General features: G+C 37.1%; 1 protein-coding gene across 3 annotated transcripts in view; it reads right to left on the minus strand.

Annotated features, from left to right (window-relative positions):
• Nucleotides 1-315: 315 nt before the first annotated feature.
• The window catches only part of ube2j2 (ubiquitin-conjugating enzyme E2, J2 (UBC6 homolog, yeast)), a 30,762-nt gene continuing 8,095 nt past the window's right edge, over nucleotides 316-22,982 (minus strand). For 2 of the 3 annotated variants that reach the window (XM_020514447.2, XM_048615098.1), the window contains exons 2-7: nucleotides 19,366-19,496; nucleotides 15,860-15,900; nucleotides 12,569-12,671; nucleotides 7,804-7,942; nucleotides 2,956-3,036; nucleotides 316-2,148 (exon numbers count right to left, since the gene is read on the minus strand). In XM_020514447.2, coding sequence (XP_020370036.1) covers nucleotides 1,870-2,148; nucleotides 2,956-3,036; nucleotides 7,804-7,942; nucleotides 12,569-12,671; nucleotides 15,860-15,900; nucleotides 19,366-19,496 — 774 coding nt within the window. In that variant the 3' untranslated portion in view covers nucleotides 316-1,869. Of the gene's footprint in view, nucleotides 2,149-2,955; nucleotides 3,037-7,803; nucleotides 7,943-12,568; nucleotides 12,672-15,859; nucleotides 15,901-19,365; nucleotides 19,497-21,500; nucleotides 21,578-22,982 lie in introns of all 3 variants that reach the window. The other variant, XM_020514448.2, reaches the window with a different exon arrangement.

Raw genomic sequence — 22,982 nt, forward strand, 5'->3', positions numbered from 1 at the left:
TGTTAATGAGGTGGTGGCGGATTGGAGGAAAATCCAGTACAAAAAGGGATCACCTGAATTTCTAGTTTCATTTGTGAGAAAGAATTTATTGATTTTAAAAACAAACAGATCAGAACATAAAACTAAACAGGTACTGAAATCAACTTTCTTTTTAAAAAAAAACTTCAAAATAGATCTCTCTGGGCAACTTCATCAATGGTTTCCAGATTATATAGTTTACATTAAATTGCAAACTTTAACTCACACTTTAAGGAATAGGGATTTAAAAGAAAACCTTTTCCAAATTTTAAAATAATGTTGCGGATGAGGCGGAGAGGCCTTGCAAAATTATAACTTTAATGCTCGTCAGTTTAATGAATTTGCATTGTTTGTCCATTCAGTTTTCAATAATTCCAAAATACAAAGTCACCAACACATTCTCAATTCCAATACAGCTTTCAAGAAACACTTTCCAAAGGCTTGACAAATATTTTGTACATTATAAAGTAGAACTGTAGAAACGTAAATGAACAACAAACACTTCCCTACTCAATACTTTCAGAATAAAATTGCGGGGACTTTACATTTATGTTACTATCAGTCTCTTCATAGAAAACAAGTAATAAATTTTGGAAAGATTTTAGTATTTTTCTTTCAATGACGTTAAAGACAAGCAATGATATTACTATATCCTGTAAATTTTATTGATAGTCAATTTACAAAGCAGTCATTGCTATTACACACAACACGCTCATTTCAGATGAACAGCCAAGTGGGACAGGTATAACTACATCCAGAAAGGTACTTTAATTTAGCAAAATGACAGTGTCTTCAGTCAAGTGAAAATGTAATCTAACTTCTATTGCTTGTTAGAAAGGACATTTAACAGAATTTCAAATACCCTATTTTAATGTTTAATGCCACCCTAAAATTAGGATGAGGCATTGCAAAGACCTTCTTAAATCACCAATTTGCAATTGTGTATATTGCCAAGTCTATCAGATTTTGCACATGGGTGTTTTTGGAAAAAGTATTGCAAAATTCTAAAGATATTGCGTAAAAGGAAAGGCAAACTTAACATCTTCCAGAAATAACTGGTTAAGCAGCAAATTATTGTCCATTAAAGTACTGTTTCCAACAATACAAGTGGGGCATTGAGCATCTTTTCTTTTCACAAATCTCATTTATAAATTACGGTTTCTGTAACTGTTTTGCCAAAGAGATACCCATAAACCTAATGAGGAAAAGCCTGTAACCAGTTTGTCGGAATGTGCACAAGGTCTTGATTTCTCTGGCGGTCACTTATATTACACTGGACGACCAATATCGTATCCTCCCCTTTTCAATTTTGCTAAAGCAAAAAAAAACACTTTTTAAAAAGTACTTTTTAAGTCCACGCTCAGTTTTATCCTGTTTAGCATTTAATTTTTGCATTTTGTTTTTATTTCAGAAATGCTTCCAATATATTCTAAGTACAACAGTAATATAAATACATTAAAAAGTCATTTATGTTGGGGGTATAGATTTTTAATCATTGTGAAGTAAACAATTAAAATCTGAAAATGCAAAACACACCCCTTTTAGAAATAGCACAAGTTTTAGATTCACCATAATTAAGAAGCATAATATTGGTCATCCATTGTAAAATATGCATGACCAGTACAGTAAATCCAAACCCTTGCATATTCTTGAACCATTTGTTAGCTCCATTGATCCGTACATCTGTGAAAGAAAACCATAGGCTCTAATTGGTCACTTTTGTACATATACAAATGTAATTTTAATTACATCACTCCAGCGCACAGTCTTAATCTTGCCCTTCTGCAACGTTTCCCCAAAAGGAGTCCGATTTGTTTGCAAGGTTGCAGTGATTTGGTCTGTTCAGCAGCTTTATTCTTGTGCTATGCTTCGTAACACATACTTCACTGTGTAAGCAAAGGCTGCAAAACCAACAATGACAAATAAGTTTGCTAAAGCTCCCCCTAGGAGTCCGTGGTTTCGGTTGGCCTGCTGAAGGCCTTGGTGGTTGGCAGCTGGTAGCACTGCATGGCCGTTAAGAAGTGGCATACCGTTTTGGTGCACTTCGCCATCAGGGATAACATCTGGTAGAGGCAGGGCCTGAGCCCTGTTACTTAGTTCTTCTTGTGCTCGTTGCTTTTCCTTTATTTCCTAGAGATAAGAAAAAGTAAAACTAATGTCATTAAATCCATTTTGCTTTGAACCTCTTTGTTGCTTCTGCTTTTCCTTGCACTGTGTTAAATTCATTATGAATATACCTCTTTGAAAAACACTGACCCCTTGCAATGGTAATAAAAATGACTGATGGTAGAGAGGATAAGACCCATACAGATCCTTTAATTTTACCAAATATGAATCTCATGTGAGCAAAGAGAAAACAACTGCAAATTTATGATGCAAGGTCACAAAAACAAACTCAACCACTTTTAACATTAGATCCTGAGAACTTACAGATTTCTATGTTGCTGCCTGCGCTTCTTTAAAAAAAATTAAATTGTTTTAAATAAAAATCTTCAACCACTTTCCTATTGTCACCTGCGCAGACTAGATTCTGACTGTCAAACATTCTACTATATCAGACTCCCCTGTATTGTGGCAGAATCCAGACTGACTGAGAACACTGTCAAAGACTGTGCTCCATAAGTCAGGACAACAAATTTAACTGCAATGATCTCCAGATCTTCTTGCCAGTCAACATGTACCACTCGTTCTATTAATCTACCCCCATTTTTTTGATTTCAACTTGAGTTCTAAAAACTCCTTGGTATCTGTTCCCTAAATGAAACCTGATACAACCTTTCCAGTAAACTGAAGAATTTCAACGCTTCTAAATCTGGTTTCATTGATTTTCATAATTTTCACTACTTAATTCGATACCAAAGATTTTTTTTGTACTATTGGCCAGCTTGGACAATACATTCAACATGTTGCTCAGCCTGAAAGTGTATGAACACTTACCTCTACTAAGTCTGGGAAGAGTTCACAGAACACTTTATCCTTTAGATTAAAAGCGCTGCTTTGGACAGCAAGTTGCCTTTTCTGTAAGAAAAGAAGAGATTCAATATATTAGCGTTACTTTGCATTTATTCAAGGATCAGGATAAACTGTCACAAGACAATTTTAATTTATTGTCAGCTAAAATTGAATTTATAAAGAAAAATCACAAGTAACTTTTCAAAGACTGTAAAGTATTTGATCAAAAATTCAGTTTAAAGCATTATTCAGTGCAAGTTAATATCTATTATACATAAATGATTGGTGCTTTCAAGATTCTAACGGTATCGCCCCAATAGATTAATAGCGCAACTTAAAAACAAGCCATGACCATTTGATCATACATTAGATCAAGTCCTAATGGGATGATCTCTCACCTAAATGAGCAGTCAGACACTTAATACAAAACAAAATTGCAGCCCTCAGCACTAGTTTCCAACAATGAGCTCTACTTTAACTTTCTCAACTGGGCACATTTTCAGTCCACAACCTAATCCGCACACATTTTTCTGGGCCTCAATTTCCCCCAAACTTTAACGACATCAGACAATTTCATGACCCAATTTCATGTCCAGGACACCACAAACCCCCAGGAGCACATGAACCCTTTTTTCTGCCAGCAAACTGTTTTGAGTCTGCATTCCAACCTCAGTGTTAGCCTGTCATTTTCATGTCTTGCTGTGGCTACTAAGCAGGATTTTGACTCAAGATCCTTCATTATCCCCTCTTCAGTTCATCCTCTGTCTCTTTGTTACAAGTCACGATCTTCCCCTCCTTCCCAAACTTCTAATCCTACCTGACCTAAAATATCAAAGATGTCTATGACATATGTGAAATTAATATTATTTAGCATTCAACCTTTGGGGCCATTTGAGAACATGCAATGGAAACTGCTTTCTCAAATAAGCAAAACTCCAAGTACTTCAAGATTAATACATGGCAAACAGAGAGGACGTTTCAAACACGGCAGCTGAACAGACAATAATAATAGCAGGTAATCCAATATTTCTCCTTATCCAAACTTTCAGATAAATCATGCTGGAATAACACAGAGCTGGAAAGTTGAAGAGGGCAGTTTTGTGGACACCTTACAATAATTAGAATTAAATCAAGCTCTTAAAACTAAAAAGATATGCGTGAGAAACAAACTTTGTGAAAATCTGGAAACTTCACTACATAAAGTGTACACAGTGGTCCTAAACACCAGCCCTAAAATATGCCATGGCACAAACAGAACAAATACTTTTTGTGCCCAGTGAAACAACTGAGAGATACATTCCAATGCCCAGCTTCAAGAGCATTAATTTGCCCTTACATTTAAAAGAAAATAGAAATTAAGGGTTCTTGCATTGCTGCAAGGCTCCTGTGGTTAGTGTCATTTGCCAACACATGACCAAGGAGTAAGGATGTCTTTTTTTTTGTAAAAAATAGTCCCCTAATTTCCTGCAGGTTCTATGACGCTAACTGGACATGCAAACACTAAACAGTTCAGTACACCAAAGATTCTTCTGACCTTGTCACCACCATTCAGGTAAATATTTTTTAAATCTGGCATATCACCCCAAACAATGCTTACAGCAGAGCCTGTAGCTGAAACAGATATCAATCTCGAAGTAATCAAGGTATTTGTAAGCTCCTGTTTAATCAAAAATCCTGATCCTCGTCCATATATAGGGTGTTTCCGGACTGTTTTATTTCTGATAGTAGATGTTTTGCCCACCATTGTTACTACATGGTTACACTGGTGGCCAGATAACAGAACTTGATTGGTACATTCTTTTGAACATAAGAAAAAGGAGCAGGAGTAAGACATCTGGTCTGTCAAGCCTCCTCTGCCATTCAGTAAGATCCTGACTGATCTTTTCGTGGACCCAGTTCCACTGACCTGCCCACTCACCATAACCCTTAATTCCTTTAGTGTTCAAAAACGTATCCTAGCCTCAACTGCTTTACTGGGCAGGGAATTCCACAGATTCACAACCCTTTGGGTGAAGACGTTCCTCTTCAACTCCGTCCTAAATCTGCACCCCTTATTTTGAGGCTATAACCCCCAGTTCTAGTTTCACCCACCAGTGGAAACAACCTCCTTGCTTCTATCTTATCTATTCCCTTCATAATTTTATAATGTTTCTATAAGATCCCCCCTTATTCTTCTAAATTCTAATGAGTATAGTCTGTCTACTCAATCTCTCCTCATAAGCCAACCTTCTCAATTCTGGAATCAACCTCGTGAACCCCCTCTGTACCCTCCTTTATGTCAGTACATCCTTTTTCAAGTACGGAGACCAAAACTGTACACAGTACGCCAGGTGTGGCCTCACCAGCACCCTACATAGCTGCAGTATAACCTTCCTGTTTTTAAACTCCATCCCTCTAGCAATGAAGGACAATATTCCATTTGCCTTCTTAATTACTGCGGCACCTGCAAACCTTTTTGTGATTCAAGCACAAGGTCTCCCAGATCCCTCTGCACAACAACATAATGCAATTTTTCACCATTTAAATAATAGTTCATTTTGCTGTAATTCCTAACAAAATGGATGACCTCACATTTACAACATTGTACTCCATCTGCCAGACCCTTGCCCATTCACTTAACCTATCTAAATCCTTCTGCAGACTTTCATATATCCACCGAGTTCAGAAGTGCATCCTCATTTCTAGTAAAGCATCTTAAACAGAAAGACACTTTGGAAAGAGGTGATCTAAGCAAAAATAATGAAAATGCAACTGCAGACCAGAAAACAGGAAAACAGACATTTCACTCCACTAACTAAAAATGTATAACTTTTCTTTAAAAAGGTAAAGACTATTATTTCATCTGCCTTTACTGTACTAACAATTAGCTTGTGACTTAATGGACTCAAACAGGGCTGGCACCGCTGACAATAGGATGCTTTTATGGTGCTATTACAGCAGAGGATACCTTGACATCAACTGGTGTTTGAGGGAATAGCATTCTGAAAATCCAGAGGATCATAAATTGAGATCTTTCAAAAATCATTGATGGTTAAGCATCAATTAGCACCAGAGTGCAGTTTGTGAACTGATAGCAAGCCAAAATCAAATATGTTTGCAATTTCAAAAATTGTTATTGTAATCATTTTTTCCCCTAATGTTCTAGTGCCAGAATATTTAAGCAACTTTCGATGAAAGTCAGAGCTTGAATTAGAGTAGGCTATCTAGCTCCTAGAGAACCTGCAATGTCTCCTCTCTGTTTTGAATTGATACAGGATACAACACAATCAACAAAATTGCTTTGTAGCATTCATGGCTTTGCTGTATGAGCCGGAGGTCTATTCTTTGACAAGCCATCAACGGAGACAATTGTGAATCTATTAAATCATAAAAACTAGCAAAATCTTCTCAGTGTATTCAATAGCCACAATAAGCCCCCTGCTGTAAAACTTGCAACAGGTTGTCCATCTTCAGGCCTTGTGATGCTAGTAGCCAAACATTTTGAAAGGCTTGTGACAAAATTAATAGATTTTAAAAGGAAGCAACATCAGCAGCTGCATCACAGCAATGAACGTACCAAAAATTAAATTATTCTAAAACCAGACGCTTCAAAATTATTAATTTTTTCTCTTTTTATTTGCAAAAGTTAACAGCTATGAGTAAACGTGTTAAAACACAAAAACTGAAGATCAGTTTGTTTTCCTATTGTACTGACAAAATAACAAACAGGTCCCCTTGACAAAGATCCAATATTTTCAGGATGCGACCCTAACTATACAGGCAAAAAAACAGAAATATGGTTAATAAAATTTCTGCAATGTACCAAACTCCATGAGCACCTGAGGGCTCTCTATCCACTTTCATGTCAGCCCAATACATTTGGCATTGAAGTCTGGTAGACTGATTAGTAATGATAAAATGAACAAAGAACACATTTTTACCTAACAACTTAAATTTATATACTGTCTTTAATGTAATGAATATCCCAAGATGCTTTAGAGGAGAATTATGAAACAAAGGTTGACACTGCACCACATTAGCAGACTTTAAGCTACAGGATCAAAAGCTTGGTAAAAGTGGTCAGTATAAATATCATTTTAAAGTAGGAATGTCAGGTGAAGAGGCAGAGATAGAGGGAAGCAATTCCACAATTTAGGGCCTAGGCAGCCACACACAATCATTAAAATCAGAAATGGCAGAAATGTAGAGATCTGAGGAAGGGTCACCAGACCCGAAATGTTAACTCTGTTTTTTCCTTCACAGATGCTGCCAGACCTGCTGAGCTTTTCCAGCAACTTTGTTTTTGTTGTGGTAGAAATCTACTGGATTGGGGCTGGGTTAGTGGGAATGACAGTGGGGATTTGTAGAGGTAGGGCAAAAAGAATTTGAAAACAAGGATGGAAAGTTTAAAGTTAACAGTTTGACCAGAAGCAAAAAGCAGAACAGGGAGCACAGGGGTGATGGGTAAGTGGGACTGGATGTGAATGAGAACGAGAACGAGAACATAGCAAAAGTTTCAAACAAGTTTAAAATAGGACAAAATGTACGTTAAGCATAAAATAAGATAATGATTACACAGACCTAGAAAACAAGGAGGAGAAGACAAAGTCGTAGTTCATTTCTATTGAACTGCACTCTCCTCTGTCTGCAGAGTGTTATGCTCAATACAAAGAAATTGAAATTAGAGGCAGACTATTCTTAGTTCCACAGATTTGGAGTCTATAAGAAAGGGGAGAAGTGGAAGAGGATAAAAATATAATTTGGAAGGCAGCAACATCATTCTGTTCAAACCTCGAAAAATCTATAGCATGATAGCAAAGAGCTTTTCTTTAGTAATTAATGGAAGTAACTCACTGTATATTCAGAAGTTTCAATGCTACCCAGTGTAGGCCCTTTCTCTACCATGAAGCTAAGAAGACCAGTCAGGATTGTAGAGACAGACCAGGCTGGGTTCCAGGTATCTGGATGAAAATCAGTGATTGAAAGACATAACCTGCAATGTAAAGATATTTACTGTAATTAAGGTTGTTTTTCTTAACAGGATTTATATCACTTCTCAAATTTCTTAGCCCACAGATAGACAACAATGAGGTAGTAAATCACATTTTCACACACTGTATTTTAGACAATTTATCAAAAGTCTACTGTTCTTTGGGACTCCACCTATAGAGATTAATGCATTATTTTTAAGGCAAAGATTAAGAACACAGCTGAATGTCAGCCTGCGAGTTCCCACATCCTGACATCAGATGGACCTTCAGAGAACTGGCGATATTATTCTGGACAGGGAGGCCAGGGAACAGTACTTCAGCACTTTCCAGTGGCCAGCTACAGTATCAACAAAGTTGTGGAAAATCAGATTCCAAGCTCTTTGTTAATCAAGAGTGTACTAGTTTTTGAGGAAGGAATAGAATGGAAAACTGAGACCAAAAATGTGGAAAATAAATAACACGTACATAATTTTTAGCAATTCCTTGTTCCACAACGGAGATTCTTCATTCAAGACTTCAACTGATGTTACAAGTGTTAAAAGCACAGGCATTTAAATAGGATATAGCTCAAAAGGTTTTAAGTAATTTGCAGTTTATGGTAAACTTCAAATTTGTGTTTTTGGGAATTCAAGCAAAAACAGTAGAGTTCATATATCCTTGGTAAAATATGTCAATATCCTAAATATAAATCTGCGTTGCATGTGTTAAAAAGAAATGTTATCTAACAATTACACAAATCACCATCCAAAATCTGTTTCTATATCATCTCAGGTTTTTAGCTTTTATTACAACATTGAAAAACTGAGATGGCTGGAAATGCTGACTAAAAACGCTGACTAAAAACATTGACAATCACAACACAAAAATACCGAATTGCCAATGTTGAAATGAGCTATGTACAAGCAATACTCCGAAAATAGCAAGTGAAGCCATGTAAGAATGGATTTGGGTGCAAGAGGAAAAATGGGAAACCATGGAATCTCAACATATCAAAATACAAATGTGGATAACAGAATTATATGATTACTGGTGGATTTGGAAAAAAACTACCTTTAACAAATCATTTTTTCGAAAATGGAATTACTACTTGATCTCTAACTTTGTAACAAATATAGGGTATACTATGCAGAATTTACAGCAGGAAGCCTACCGTTGGTCATTTTCTTAAAAAAAAATCAACAGGTTAATCACAAGTGGTAACATTCATATTACCAAAAGAAAAATTTGTTTATATTGATCAAAAGTGAGTACAATGTTTCTTGATTAAAGCTTTTACAAGGTGTAAATATTTGACGGTTAGATGTGTTTTTTTAAAAAATATACAGACTGGTTTTATGAAAACTCAGTTAAACCAAAGCATTAAGCTGGCACAAACCCCTCCTTTAAATTTATTTCAAAATAATAAAATGTTTTGAGACTTTGATGATGCTCAAACATTGGACCCATCTGAGAGGAAAAGCTCATGCCAACCTTTTTTTTCTTCTAAATTTGTTAATGGGATGTGGGCATCTCTGGCAAGGCCAGCAAATTGCCCATCTCTAATTGTCCTCAAGCACTTAGTGGCAAGTATTCTCCATGAATAACTGCATTTGATCTGCTGTAGGTGCCTAAGCCCCCAACAATTTCTGTTGTGGCATAAGGAATTTCTAAAGGTTATGTTAATTAAAATTATGCAATATTTATTTCTTCCTCAAAAGACATGTATACTTTTGTTCAAAGAGCTTGGAGGCTGATTCTAGAGAACTTTGCTATTGCTACATAGCAAGTCACTAGGAGATGCTGAATTGCCACTCACTTGGCTCCCTATTGGTCAATTGCTGCCCTACAGTAAACTACTGAAAAGTGAACTGTGTAACTGCAAATTGCAATGACTTGCCTTCTTCATAGGAGGAAGGTGATCCACACTCCACAGCTTGCAATAGATTCAGTGAGATTAGGAACATTGTTAGGAATTGACTGGGACTCAAATCAATCTAGTTTCAAACATTAAATGGAACATTATTTTTTATATACGACTATGGTAGTGAGCCATCCAATACAAACTTTTAATTGGATACCATCTGCTAGATTATTTTCTTTCTATTCTTGGCATGTGGGCACCAATGGCTGGCCCAGTATTTACTGCCCTTGAGAAAGAAGTGAAGTCTTCCTGAACTGTTGCAGTCCATTTGAGTTAGGTAGACAATATCATTAAGGCAGTTCCAGGATTTTGACCCAACGTCACTGAAGCAACATTGATATCTTTCCAAGACAGGACGGTGAATGGCTTGGAGAGAAATTTGCAGGTGGTAGTGCTGCCATGTATCTGTTTTCCTTGGTCTTTCTAGATGTAAATTTAAAAGATGCTATCTAAGAAGCCTTAGTGAATTTCTGCACTGCATTTTGTACATGGTACAAACTGCTACTGAGGGAATGTTTGTGTACGTGATGCGAATCATACAGGTTGCTTTGTCCTGGATGGTGTCAAGGAAGTGGAGAGTATTCCATCACACATCTGACTTGTGCCTTGTAGACGGTTGACAAGCTTTAGGGAATCAGAAGGGGAGTTATTTTCTACAGGATACCTAATCTCTGACTTGTTCTTGTAGCCACAGTCTATATATATGGCTAGCCGTTTCAGTGTCTAGTCAATGATAAGCCCTAGGATGTTGAATCCACCTGTCTAGAAATAGAATTGACTCACATTTCTGGCTCCTATATCACTTGAGACAAATATGTTACTTTAGTTAGAAACAGTAATATTGTTAAAACCAATTAGTATTGTATACCAGGCGAGAGAAAATAATTAATTGTTCATGAGCCTGCGGTCTGACAGAGAGGGCGTAAACCTATCACTCCTTGTAGGGAATTTACCTTGCTTCACATACCCATAAAAAGTAAATAATTGGAAAACCATACTCTGATAAAACTGTGTGGCTTTAAAATGCATGTGATGTGTCCTATCCATTTGAGAATGTGAAAGACACAAACTTACTTTGATTTAATTTACATTTCCAAATGAAAGACAGGTTGATTTTGGATCCAAAATAAACTATGTTTGACGAACCTCTTCTTCGCCAAACATCGATAAGCTGGGACTAGTTGGACACAATGAGTTTTCAACATTAAAGATTTTCCTTGTGGATGTATTACAGCTAATGAGCATTATTAATGGTTTCAATGGAGTTGATTTCCATTACTGGAGACAAATTATTTATCACAATCTGGTAAAGAATGTTGTTTGCTTTAGCTCCTGCTTGATTTTCTCCTTTATTAACCTGACTTCCAGCTTATAGCCTAGGAAATACAGCCCATCACAACACCTGCAAATTCCCTTCTGACAGTCAGAAAGGAGATTTTGTTTTATTCATTCATGGAATGTGAGTTGGAGAAGTTCACATTTATTACCCTGGAGAAGGTGGCGATGAGCTGTCTTTGTGAACTGCTGAAGTCCATGTGGGGTAGATATGTTGTTAATACACAATGATGTTAAGGCTAGAGTTCCAGGATTTTGATCCAGCAGCAAAGATCTATGATATAGTTGTGTAGCAGTGGCGAAAGGAGTGATTGCTCAAAATAGTGAATGGGCTGCCAATTAAGGTGATTGGTTTTTTTCTAGATGGTGTTGAGCTTTTGTGTGTTGTTGGAGCTACATCCATCCAGGCAAATGGAAAGTATTCCATCATAATCCTGACTTGTACCTTGCGTATGGTGGATAGGTTGTAATGAATTAGAGTTGATTAGCCCTGGAGAAAATGAAACTGAGCACATGTGAGTAGATTAATGCATGTGGCACTCAATAGCACCCCTTCCATCACTTTATTGATCATTAAGAGTAAACAGATGGGGTGGTAATTGGTTGGGATGGATTTGTCCTGTTTTTTGGCAATTTTGCACATTGTCAGGTAGATACTAATGTTATTGCTGTACTGGAACAGCTTGGCTCGGGTTGTGGCAAGTCTGGAGGACAAGTCTTCAGTATTATTGGTGGAATGTTTCAGTGTCCATAGATTTTGCAAAATCCAGTGCCTTCAGCTATTTCTTATGGAGTGAATTGAATTGGTTGAAGACAGTGATGCTGGGGACATCTGGCAGAGGCATTTTTGTAGCTTTCCAGCTAGCCTATCAGGAGAAAGAGGGGTTTCTTGGGAGTACAAACATTCTGGAATATTAGTTACTTTCCAAGAGAATTATGGCTTTTGTTGACTGCGTGGACAGTACCTGGAAATGTCTGAATTATAACAATGGCTTCTACTGTTAATGATATGAAAACATAATGTTTTGAAAGGATCTATGATCTACTGGTGATTCAAAACAATGTTAAAAAGTTTCACTGTTTAAAAAGTTTAGCCTTTGGAGCGTCTGAACTTGCACCAACTTTAAAACCATTATTTGAATTGTGAACTATTGGTCTTTAATGACTCCACGAGACTAGAATGTCAGCACAGCTATGTGCCAGAAACCGGAAACGTGAAGTGTATTTTTTAATGTTAACGCAGGAAATTTCAATGCCATACAATGTGAATAACCAAAGGTGAAATGTGAAATGAAGAATAGATAATAATCTTCAATAATACTGTACAGTATGCTTATGGCTATACCTTGACACTATTAATGAAAGTTTCAAATTATTTACTAGGATTTCTTACCTTGTATTGCATTTGAATCTTCCATTTGGCGTTATCATATATATACTAGGGGGCTTAAAAGGAAATTCTCTGGGGAAAACTAACTTCCCATGATAAAGACCACCTAGATTGAAAGAGAAAGCAAAAGCACTATTAGAATCTGTGTATGCTTCATTTCAATATATTCTGTAACTGAAACTTTCAACATTATTTATTTCATCATGAATATGGCCATGCCAAAAATGGAGCATAAGAGAGTTCTAGCACAAAAGCAAAATATCACAGATATTGGAAATCAGAAAAAATGCTGGAAAAACCCGGCAGTTCAGGCAGCATCCATGAGGAAAGAAACCGAATAATGGAGAAATAATTAACTTAGCTGAAACACTAATTTGATTTTGCTCTTCTCCCAAATGCTGACAAACTTAACAGTATTTTCAATATTTTGTTTTTGTACCAGAAAAAAAATGCACACGGCTAAATGAACAGCCAGTAGAGTCAAAGATACATTACTTTCACAATTTGAACAAGGTTATCGTTTTCCAATTTAATGATATGCACCACACCAGACCCCCTCCACATATTTTAAGGTGGTAGCCTAGACCCTAACTTTTTCTTATTTTAAAGGCAAATGTAAAGAGCTGTGATCCAGATGCAATTCGACTGTTCAAACTACTCGACGTTAAGCAAAACACAATTTATTCAAACACCACAGTTACAATACAACAAAAGAAAGAAGAACTTAGAATAACTTAACTCCATTTGAAAACTTAACAAAATAATAAACACAGAAACTATTACTAATTAACCATTCCAACATACTAACAACCCATAAACACACCGTGGCAGAAAGGCAAATTCCTAAAACAGATTTTGTCTCACATGCAATCCAGCAGCCTAGGAAGTAAACCCCCAACTTTTGGCTGTAATCAAGAGAGGGAAAAATTGCTTCCACTTCTTCAAGCCCACAACAGCAACTGCTTAAAGCTTAAAAAAATCTAAACATCCTGGTCCAAGAGCTGGCCATACCCATCCAGGCTGCTTCTATTTTTCCAACATTAACCAAAAAATGCCACACAAGCTGTTTATGCTACCAGACTGCTCAGCACCTCTCATTCAATCACTCTCTTAAAAGAAACCAGGACAAAATACACATCTTAAAGTCATAGCCTTGTTAGAATAAAATTAGCAATGCAGGCTCAGAAAATGATTGAAACATACATTTTGGTTGGTATTCTAGCAGTTTTTGAAAACAGTTTTTTCCAATTAAAGTAGTAAAGCAAATCACTTCAGTTTTACCCCAGCTCTTGAAATAGCTCATGGAGCTATCCACTCTCACAAACAATATCATGATCCCCACTTGGTATTTTCAATGGAGACAAAGTATATTTTAAATATTACTTGACACCGAGCATTCATCAGGATCAACATCAGCAGCAAACTAATTATGACTCATTCTGCCTTTAAATGTATTAGCCAACATTGGCTTCACTGGTATCCACCAGTAATTAGGGCATACATATTCATGATAATTCTTTCACAAAATCATAGAATCCCTACAGCGGAAGCAGGCCATTCTGTCCTTCAAATCCACACCAACCTTACAAACAGCATCCCACCCAGACCCATTCCCCTACCCTATTCCTGTAGCCCTGCACTTCCCTGTACCTAACCTACACATCCCTGGACACTATGGGCAATTTAGCATGGCCAATCCACCTAGCCTGCACATCTTTGGGCTGTGGGAAGAAACCCACGCAGACACGAGGAGAACGTGCAAACTCCACACAGACATTCGCTCAAGGTTGGAATTGAACTGAGGTCCCTGGCGTTGAGAGACAGCAGTGCTAACCACTGAGCCACCATATAACAGAGACTTCATTTGTCTCATAAATAAATATTTAATAAAAGTAATCAGTTTGAGAATAAGATAAAATCTGAATCTCATTCATTGTATGGACTACGACCTGAATAAATTCTCTTTTGGTCAGTCCACTTATGATACATAAAAATCTTAATCCACTGGTGTGGTTAGCCTCTAGTAATACCTATTTGTATAGCTGCAGGAATGCTTTCACTCTTCCAAGTCTACAAGTAAATGGGCAACATTTAAATCCAATTCTCAAAATGTAAGTTGTAGGTAATATGTCTGTAATATTTGTTGAGATGAAGCTTTAGATACGTTTTTTTGCAGGGATTGCAGAGAACAGGCATCAGCAAGAAAACAATTAGCTGACAGGTCCAGACTTACAGCACAGACATTAATTACCCCCTTTTTTGTTTTTAAATAAAATCTAACTTGAAAATTACTTCCACCTACTCCCTTCTCAGGGTGGTTGCCCATGTCCTCTAGGTTTCATGTAGGCCTCTGCATTTGCCTACTTACCTCCTGTGCACACCCTCCGAGGCCTACTCACTGCCTACCCTCTGCTGCTTAACTTAGGATGTACACTCGTCTTCAAATACAAACAAATATCTCAGTTTTTATAAATTACAGAAATTTTATGGGCACATACTTTTATAGTCTTTCTCTAAACTTTCTGATTCAAAGCAAGAGGACATAAAACATAACTAGGAGCAGCAGTAGGCAACTCAGCCCCTCAACCATGCTCGACCATTTAATACAATCATGGTTCATCACATCTCACCCTCAATTCCACTTTCCTGCCCACTCCCCATAACCTTTAATCCGTTACTGATCGAAAATCTGTCCATCTCCTCCTCAAATTTATTCAGCATCCACTACGCTCTGAGGTAATGAATTCCACAGATTCATAACCCTGAGAGAAGTAATGCCTTTTCATTTCTGTTTTAAATAGAAATAGGTATGCATTATTCCATCTTTTACCAGCAGTGCAGCAGAATTTCCATTAAACTTTAATTTAAAACAAAGGTCTTTATGTTATGATATTCTTCTTTAACAGCAAATCGATTCATTAATGGAAACAGAAAAGCATCATTACTGTGACAATATTTTTTGCCTATACCATAAATGTTCAGAAAAATTTTGATAATAGAAAATTGCCCAACACACAAGTTGTCTATTGCCTTTGATAGCCAGAGGATAAGAAATTAAATGACAACGCTTAAACCTTTGAAACAGAGCCATTAAGAAATCTAAAATACTGCCATCACAGCCAAATCATGAAACACAAAATAAATGTACCCCTGTGAATAAAAGATATATTCTGCAGGCTCTGGAGCAGTTTATTATATAATGATAAAAAGGACTAATAAATGTGAAACAAACAGAATAACATTAATATATCAGCCGATTTTCAGATCTGAACGTACAGCAATGTCAATACATACCCTCATAAGGTGTTTTCTCAGGGCCTCGTACCACATAATGCCTAGCAGGAAACATTAAACATTGTTAAGGAAACCATATTTTTTCATATTCTACATCCAGAATAAGATAATTCTATGAATAAATTTAGCACAGATAAGGCATTTTGCAATCCAGTACTACAGTAACTTTGCTCCATTCTGGTACAATTCCATGCACTGTTTCAGCAATAGTTGTGACTTATAAGCATTGATTTTAAATCTTTGACCAGCACTTTACACCTAAATATGAATGTATAGTAGACTGCTGGCGGTGAAGAATCAAAACAGAGTAAAACTTCTCAAAGAGCATTGCTACAACAATTATATGCGAGTGGATATAAGGTTACAATGAGACATTTGTTACACTTTGACCTATTAAGATACTATATTCTGGTAACCTTATAGAAAATTGAAGGGCTTGGCTGCAAATCATAGCGCATAGGTAGCAATTTGAGAAATCTGACATGGGGCACTGCAGGTTTCTTAAAAATTAATTTTTAATTATTCTTAAGTTTCACAAAAGCACCACAAATTACTGGTGGCTAGGACTTTCCAATATCACTTCTGCTGTCAAACCAATTAAAATTAAAAAACAACACAAAATACAATAAAAATAAAAATTACCTTTAAAACTGAAAGTCACAGCATTTAATTTCCGCCACAGTGAGGTGGTGCAGAGATTTGGTCAGTGATGTCCGACATATTAGCAACTAGTCCTGTCACCCAAATATGGCTAATTTAAACCAATAAACCAAAGGTTAGCATGAGACCACACCAACATAGTGATCTCAATGCTCCTTTTCAGAGTGGAGTGAGAGAGAGAAAAACTTGCTTTTGGGAAATTGCACATTCCATTTGATAATACTTACTATATATAAATTCAAATTTTGTACAATTGCATATCATCATTCAGAAGGAATATATTTAGCAGGTTGTGCAGTAACCAGTTTATTATAAAATGATAAACTGAATTGAAGCATGTGATAAATCAACTTGTTTCTATTGGACAACACAAATTTCAGGTTAACAACTGACCTCAAGTTTAACAAACAATTTATGATGCATCAGGGTTCTGTTTTTTTTCCCCCAACTGATCCAAAAGATAGAAAACATTCACAACATGAAACTATTTTGTACAGGTTAAAGTATTACACAATTATTCTGATTCTTATAAATATAATAGTGGACACAACTCGAAATTTATATTGCATACACATGGCTGCATTGCTTACAAGATTTGGTTGCTCTTTCAGCTACTTTGGTAAAGTCACAATGATGGTTTCTGGTAAGAAATACAGCTTATGGAGCTCTACATGCAATACATAAAGTCATAAATGATTAGTATTCTAATATAATTTTTTTTACACTGGATCCTCTTTGATGTAGAAGCAGCCTCTTTGAAAATAGCAAAACAAACAGAACATTCTCACCGTTTGCATCTTGGTAAACAAAAAAGATGGCCACATGGGAGTTGTGTTTCATCACTGGAATTTCCCTCTGTTTCCATTAGCTCACATCAGCCTAACCTCACACCAGCACACATTTACAAAATATGCCTACAGAAAATCGTTTAGAAATCCCTCAAGGGGCCAGCATATTGTCTGATTCCAAGATTGGTGATGCCAGTCATCTTTTTGCCTAACAATAATTAGTTGTATGCAATCTAACCCATATTCAGGCAAAAGATCTTGAAGCAAGCTAGTTGGCAGTCACTCTAATAAATTAGCATGAATTGGGATTTAGCAGCTCAAAAATTGGGCAACCAGGAAGCACTGTCATCATCAACAGCTCAGAACTTTACAACAACCCGAACCCTCTGAATTTACGACATCCCGTACTCTGCCAACACTGTTATCACTGATAAACCTATTTAAATGAAGAGCATTGAGATGAACATCTAGCAACAGCACCAGGTAAAACAAGAACATTAAAACCTAAGGTATCAGTTTTATTCTGAACTTATCTAAAAGTGAGAGAAAGTAGAATGGTAGGTCAAAGGTTATTGAAACAGCATTTTGTTCAATTTGATTGGTTCAGGTTCTACCTAGTTACAGTTTGAATCTGTCACAGCCAAACAGATTTGGAATTTATTTTTAGGAATGAGACTGGTTTCGTTTAGTGATTTATTTTGTTCAGTGCCTACAGTTAAAGGGCCAATTTCCTTTCACTACTTTGTATAAAACTGGAGCAAAGTAAGGAAAGTGTGTCATAAAAATCCATATTTAGACAGTGTTGGCATCAGCGAGACAAAGTGCAGCTTGACTGCACCACTTCACAAGGAAGATTTAAATATCGCTGAGGAATAGTTGAAAATCAAGCACAAACTTTAAAAATCAAAAGCTACTACAATTAGCTACAGATGAAATTGGAAACAAAATAAAACACAGAAGGCTCATCAGGTTGGACACTCAGCATTTTCAACCAATGTAAAGAAGCAATTAACCATGTTTAACAATAAAATAGAACAGCCTGAGACACAAGAAGTCAACAGAAACCAAGCAGTGCTTTAGACAGACCTCACCTTCCGTGGTATGCCTATTTGGTGTCCTTCAAACATTGGAGGTGGTTAAAAGAAAAGCTGAATGTCTCTAGCCTGGTTTTAAGAGATTTTCAAAAATTGGAGAAAATTTTGCTTTTCGTTCTTTGAATAAATAGGATAAGAACAAAAGAACAAAGAACAAAGAAAATTACAGCACAGGAACAGGCCCTTCTGCCCTCCAAGCCTGCGCCGATCCAGATCCTATATCTAAACCTGTCGCCTATTTTCCAAGGATCTGTATCCCTCTGCTCCCTGCCCATTCATGTATCTGTCTAGATACATCTTAAATGACGCTATCATGCCCAGCTCTACCACCTCTGCTGGCAACGCGTTCCAGGCACCCACCACCCTCTGCGTAGAGAACTTTCCACGCATATCTCCCTTAAACTTTTCCCCTCTCACCTTGAAATCGTGACCCCTAGTAATGGAGTCCCCCACTCTGGGAAAAAGCTTCTTGCTATCCACCCTGTCTATACCTCTCATGATTTTGTAGACCTCAATCAGATCCCCCCTCAACCTACGTCTTTCTAATGTAAATAATCCTAATCTACTCAACCTCTCTTCATAGCTGGCACCCTCCATACCAGGCAACATCTTGGTGAACCTCTTCTGCACCCTCTCCAAAGCATCCACATCTTTTTGGTAATGTGGCGACCAGAACTGTACGCAGTATTCCAAATATGATTCAACTGAAGTCCTACACAACTGTAGTTACTTTCTGTAACATTTATTGATAGTATATGGAAAGAACTCCTGGATAGAATGGTGGAGTGACAAACCACAAATGAATGCAGTCTCAATTGGATGTTGCAATGTTGTGTGGTCCTGAGACATTTCATAACCAATGTAAAGCAAGATTGGCTGGATCAGCTTCTTTTTAACTACTACGATGCTGAAATATGACATATACAATTTATTAAGCAAATTTATTAACGCTATATGTACTTACCATTCAAGAATATTAGATGGGAGAGGTTCAGCACAGATATAAGGCACTGGGTCTTTCTTTATTCGAAGATAGTCCTGTTTCAGTCGCTGTGTTGCTGTTGTTGGAGCTCGCTTGTTACTGTTGTTGCTCATCTAAAGTTAGACAAAAACAATCATCTCACTCAACAGTTTAAAGGGTTTTAAGCTTTTATTTTGTATCACTAGATACAGCACAAAATAAATTAAATCAACACAGCATAAGCTATTTGTTCAGGGAACACATACATTTCCAGAGAAAGTGACTGTGGTGGTCTTCAGTATAAATTGATAAGATAGGTTTACAAAGTTTCATGTGATACTTTGCTACAGTTCAAAAATTCTTTGAGTATGAAACACCTCAAGACAACTTGAAGACAATGATAAAATTATGCCATAAATGTTATAAGTTATATAACTGCAAGTTCCTTCCAGTTAATACATGCAGCAAGAGTAATCTGAATATTGCTACACTGGAGATCCTGTTCAACTCCCAACTCTTGAAATTGCCATTCACAGGACCAGAAATACGTTTCTTTTATGTTAGTCATATAGTAAGTCATGGGGAGAATGGTAACAAAGTTAAGGACATGGACTCATGAAATGGGCAAACACTTGACCAATTAAATTTCTCATGTTAAGAAAGGAATGACACATTTTGGTGGGAATAACAGGGAAAGGAAATATAAATGCATGGTACATGTCAAATAGGGCTCAAGAACAAGAGGGCATGGATGTGGTAGTGGTGCTTGATGTGTGTATGTACACAAATCTGTGAAGGTACCAGGACACTGTTGAGAACAGTGTATTAGCACAATGGATTCATGGCTTTATTAGTAACAGAAGCAGAGATTATAAAAGCAACAATGCTATTCTAAGCTTTTATTAAACTCTGGTTATCCTCAGCTGGAGTAGTGTGTTCAACTCTCGCCACTGCACTTTGAGAAGGACATCAGAGCCTAGCAGAAGGTACAGTAGAGATTTAGTAGGAATGGGGAACCTTCATTTACATTGACAGCCAGGGAAGCTGGGATTGTTGTCCTCAGGAGGCTAAGGGTAGATTTCATAGGTTTTCAAAGTCATGAATATGTTTGAACATAATAAATCAGGAGAAACTGTTGCAGTAATCAAAGGGTCAATAACCAGAGGAAATGGTTTAAAGGCAGTAAATAAAAGAGCCAGGGGGAAGATGAGAAGGAACAAGAACAAGAATTCAGTGAGGAGCTGTGATCTGGAATGCATTGCTTGAAAAGGTAATTGGAAACAGATTCAGTAATAACTTTCAAGAGGGAACTGGATTAATATTTGAAAGTATTTTTCTTAAAACGGGGCCACAGGAAAAAAAGCTGGGGAGTAGTATAAACTGACAGATCCAAACAACCAACAAGGACCAAATGCTGTGCTGCATCATTCTTTGAAACTGCCACTCTAATACAAATGGTCACAATAACTGATACCTTCCAAAAAACTATTGTTTTCATCCATGGTATTAACCTGTACTTTATGCTCTCAATAGTTTTAATCTCCCTCCAAGGCCCAAGGGAGACCACAAAACTCTTAACTGTGGCCAAACCACTGTCTATATACATTACTGTCTTCCATTCATTGGCATTTAAATTATATCTGGCAAAGTTTGAGCATTCTGCTCACTTATCTATGTCTTCCTCAAATGTTATAGTATTTGCCCTCATTGTTTGCAACCATTTTACTTTGGGTTATCACCAAATTCCAATGTTTCCTGTGTGCAAATCTAAATTTTCTAAAAACTCAGGGAACAAAACGTTAGTGAATGCTGACCCCAGGACACAACTTCCACCTAAGCTTCAAACCAAGTAAACCCGTTAAAACTAATGCTTTGTTTACAATACTCCAGCACCCTCCGATACTTCATCCAAATGCCTTCTGAAAACCTATAACCAGTACATCAGCTACATTCACATTACAAGTCCAAGTGACCAGGTTTTCGAAAACATTTGTCAAACATAATTTGCCTTAATATACTCGTGTTGGCAGCTCTTAGGGTTTACAAATGTATTAATTAACTAACTAATTTTATTTGAAAGAATGGATTCTAAGTGTGTTCTCACACTTGATTAATTAGACTAGCTCGTCAATAATTACCTGGTTTATCCTCCTCCCTCTTCTTGAGCAGAGGTGTTACATTGGTTACCCTTCAGGCCATGGCACAATTTGCATATCTAAGGAAAATTGAAAAATTGCAATCAGAACCTCTGCTATCGCCTCTCTGATTTCCAACAACAGCAGTGGGTCTGTGTCAGAGCCCAGGGACTTGCCCAGCTTGTGGTCTGCTAACTTCTGAAGAAGATTCTCTCTTCACTCTGGTTCCCCTTGACCTTGTATGTTACGACTGAATAAAAACCTGGCACCAAATATTTAGGAGCTCTCCCATCTTCCCACAGCTTTCAAAACTAGATTTCACTCTTGCTCCTTATGCAGTCCTCCTCTAATTATTCTCACATTTTTTAAATATGACTATAGGTGGCTTTCATTAACTTCCTGTTACCTGCTAATCTGGTTCGTGTTTTTTATTACTCCTCTTAATCTCCTCTCTTTATTGCATTCCCTAATTACTTTTTAATAGTCAGCCCTCTTTTTTAGGTTTAGTTTTAATTTATCTTTCCACTGAACTGCATCTCGTGTTTGCCTTAAATTTGTTCCTTAGTTCAAAATTTCCCACCTCTGATCAGATATCTTGTTTGCTAACTTTTCTATCCAATTAAATTGAGCCAAATTAGATTTAACCTCATCGAGTTTGCCCTATCTTTGGATGTCATACTTTTGCGTTTTTATTCTGAACCTAGGAGTACTGTGATTAATTCCCAATTGGTCTCTGACTCTCCAAAGAGAGTTATTTACCCAAATCTAGTTTCTTAAATCAGCCGTGCTTCGCTCCTCCTTGGTCTTGAAACATACGGATTTAGAAAGTGCTTTTGGATGCTGTTTATAGAATACTCTTCACTTTCTGCAGCCCATTGGGAACATTAACAGAAATGCAGTTTAAGAAAGGCAGAACTAGGAGCTGAACACTCCTGGTTAGGTAATATTCAAGATGGAACTATTTCAGTAGTAAGAACAGGGCCAACAGAAAAGATCATGCAAAATTTGAACCTATTTGGTTAGTTAAGGGAACTGTTATTCTCTTGCATACTTATTGTATACACTGTGAAAGGCTAGAGCACAAGTTATTGACAAATTAGAGAAAACAAACAACAAGGCTACAATAAATGACGATAATTATTCAAAGGTAAAATGAAGAGCAGTAAAAGAGTCAAAGGAGACAGGTTTCTATAATGTGTCCTGGACTGCTTTCAAAATCAGAGATAGTAGGAACTGCAGATGCTGGAGAATCTGAGATAACAAGGTGTATAGCTTGATGAACACAGCAGGCCAAGCAGCATCGGAGGAGTAGAAAGCTGATGTTTCAGGTCTAGACCCTTCTTCAGAAATGGGGGAGGGGAAGGGGATTCTGAAATAAATAGGGAGAGAGTTGGGGGGGGGTGGATAGAAGATGGATAAAGGAGAAGATAGGTGGAGTGGAGACAGACAGATCAAAGAGGCGGGGGTGGAGCCAGTAAAGGTGAG

Source organism: Rhincodon typus, chromosome 31 (genome assembly GCF_021869965.1).
Source record: "Rhincodon typus isolate 14 chromosome 31, sRhiTyp1.1, whole genome shotgun sequence".
In the NCBI taxonomy this organism is placed as follows: Eukaryota; Metazoa; Chordata; class Chondrichthyes; order Orectolobiformes; family Rhincodontidae; genus Rhincodon; species Rhincodon typus.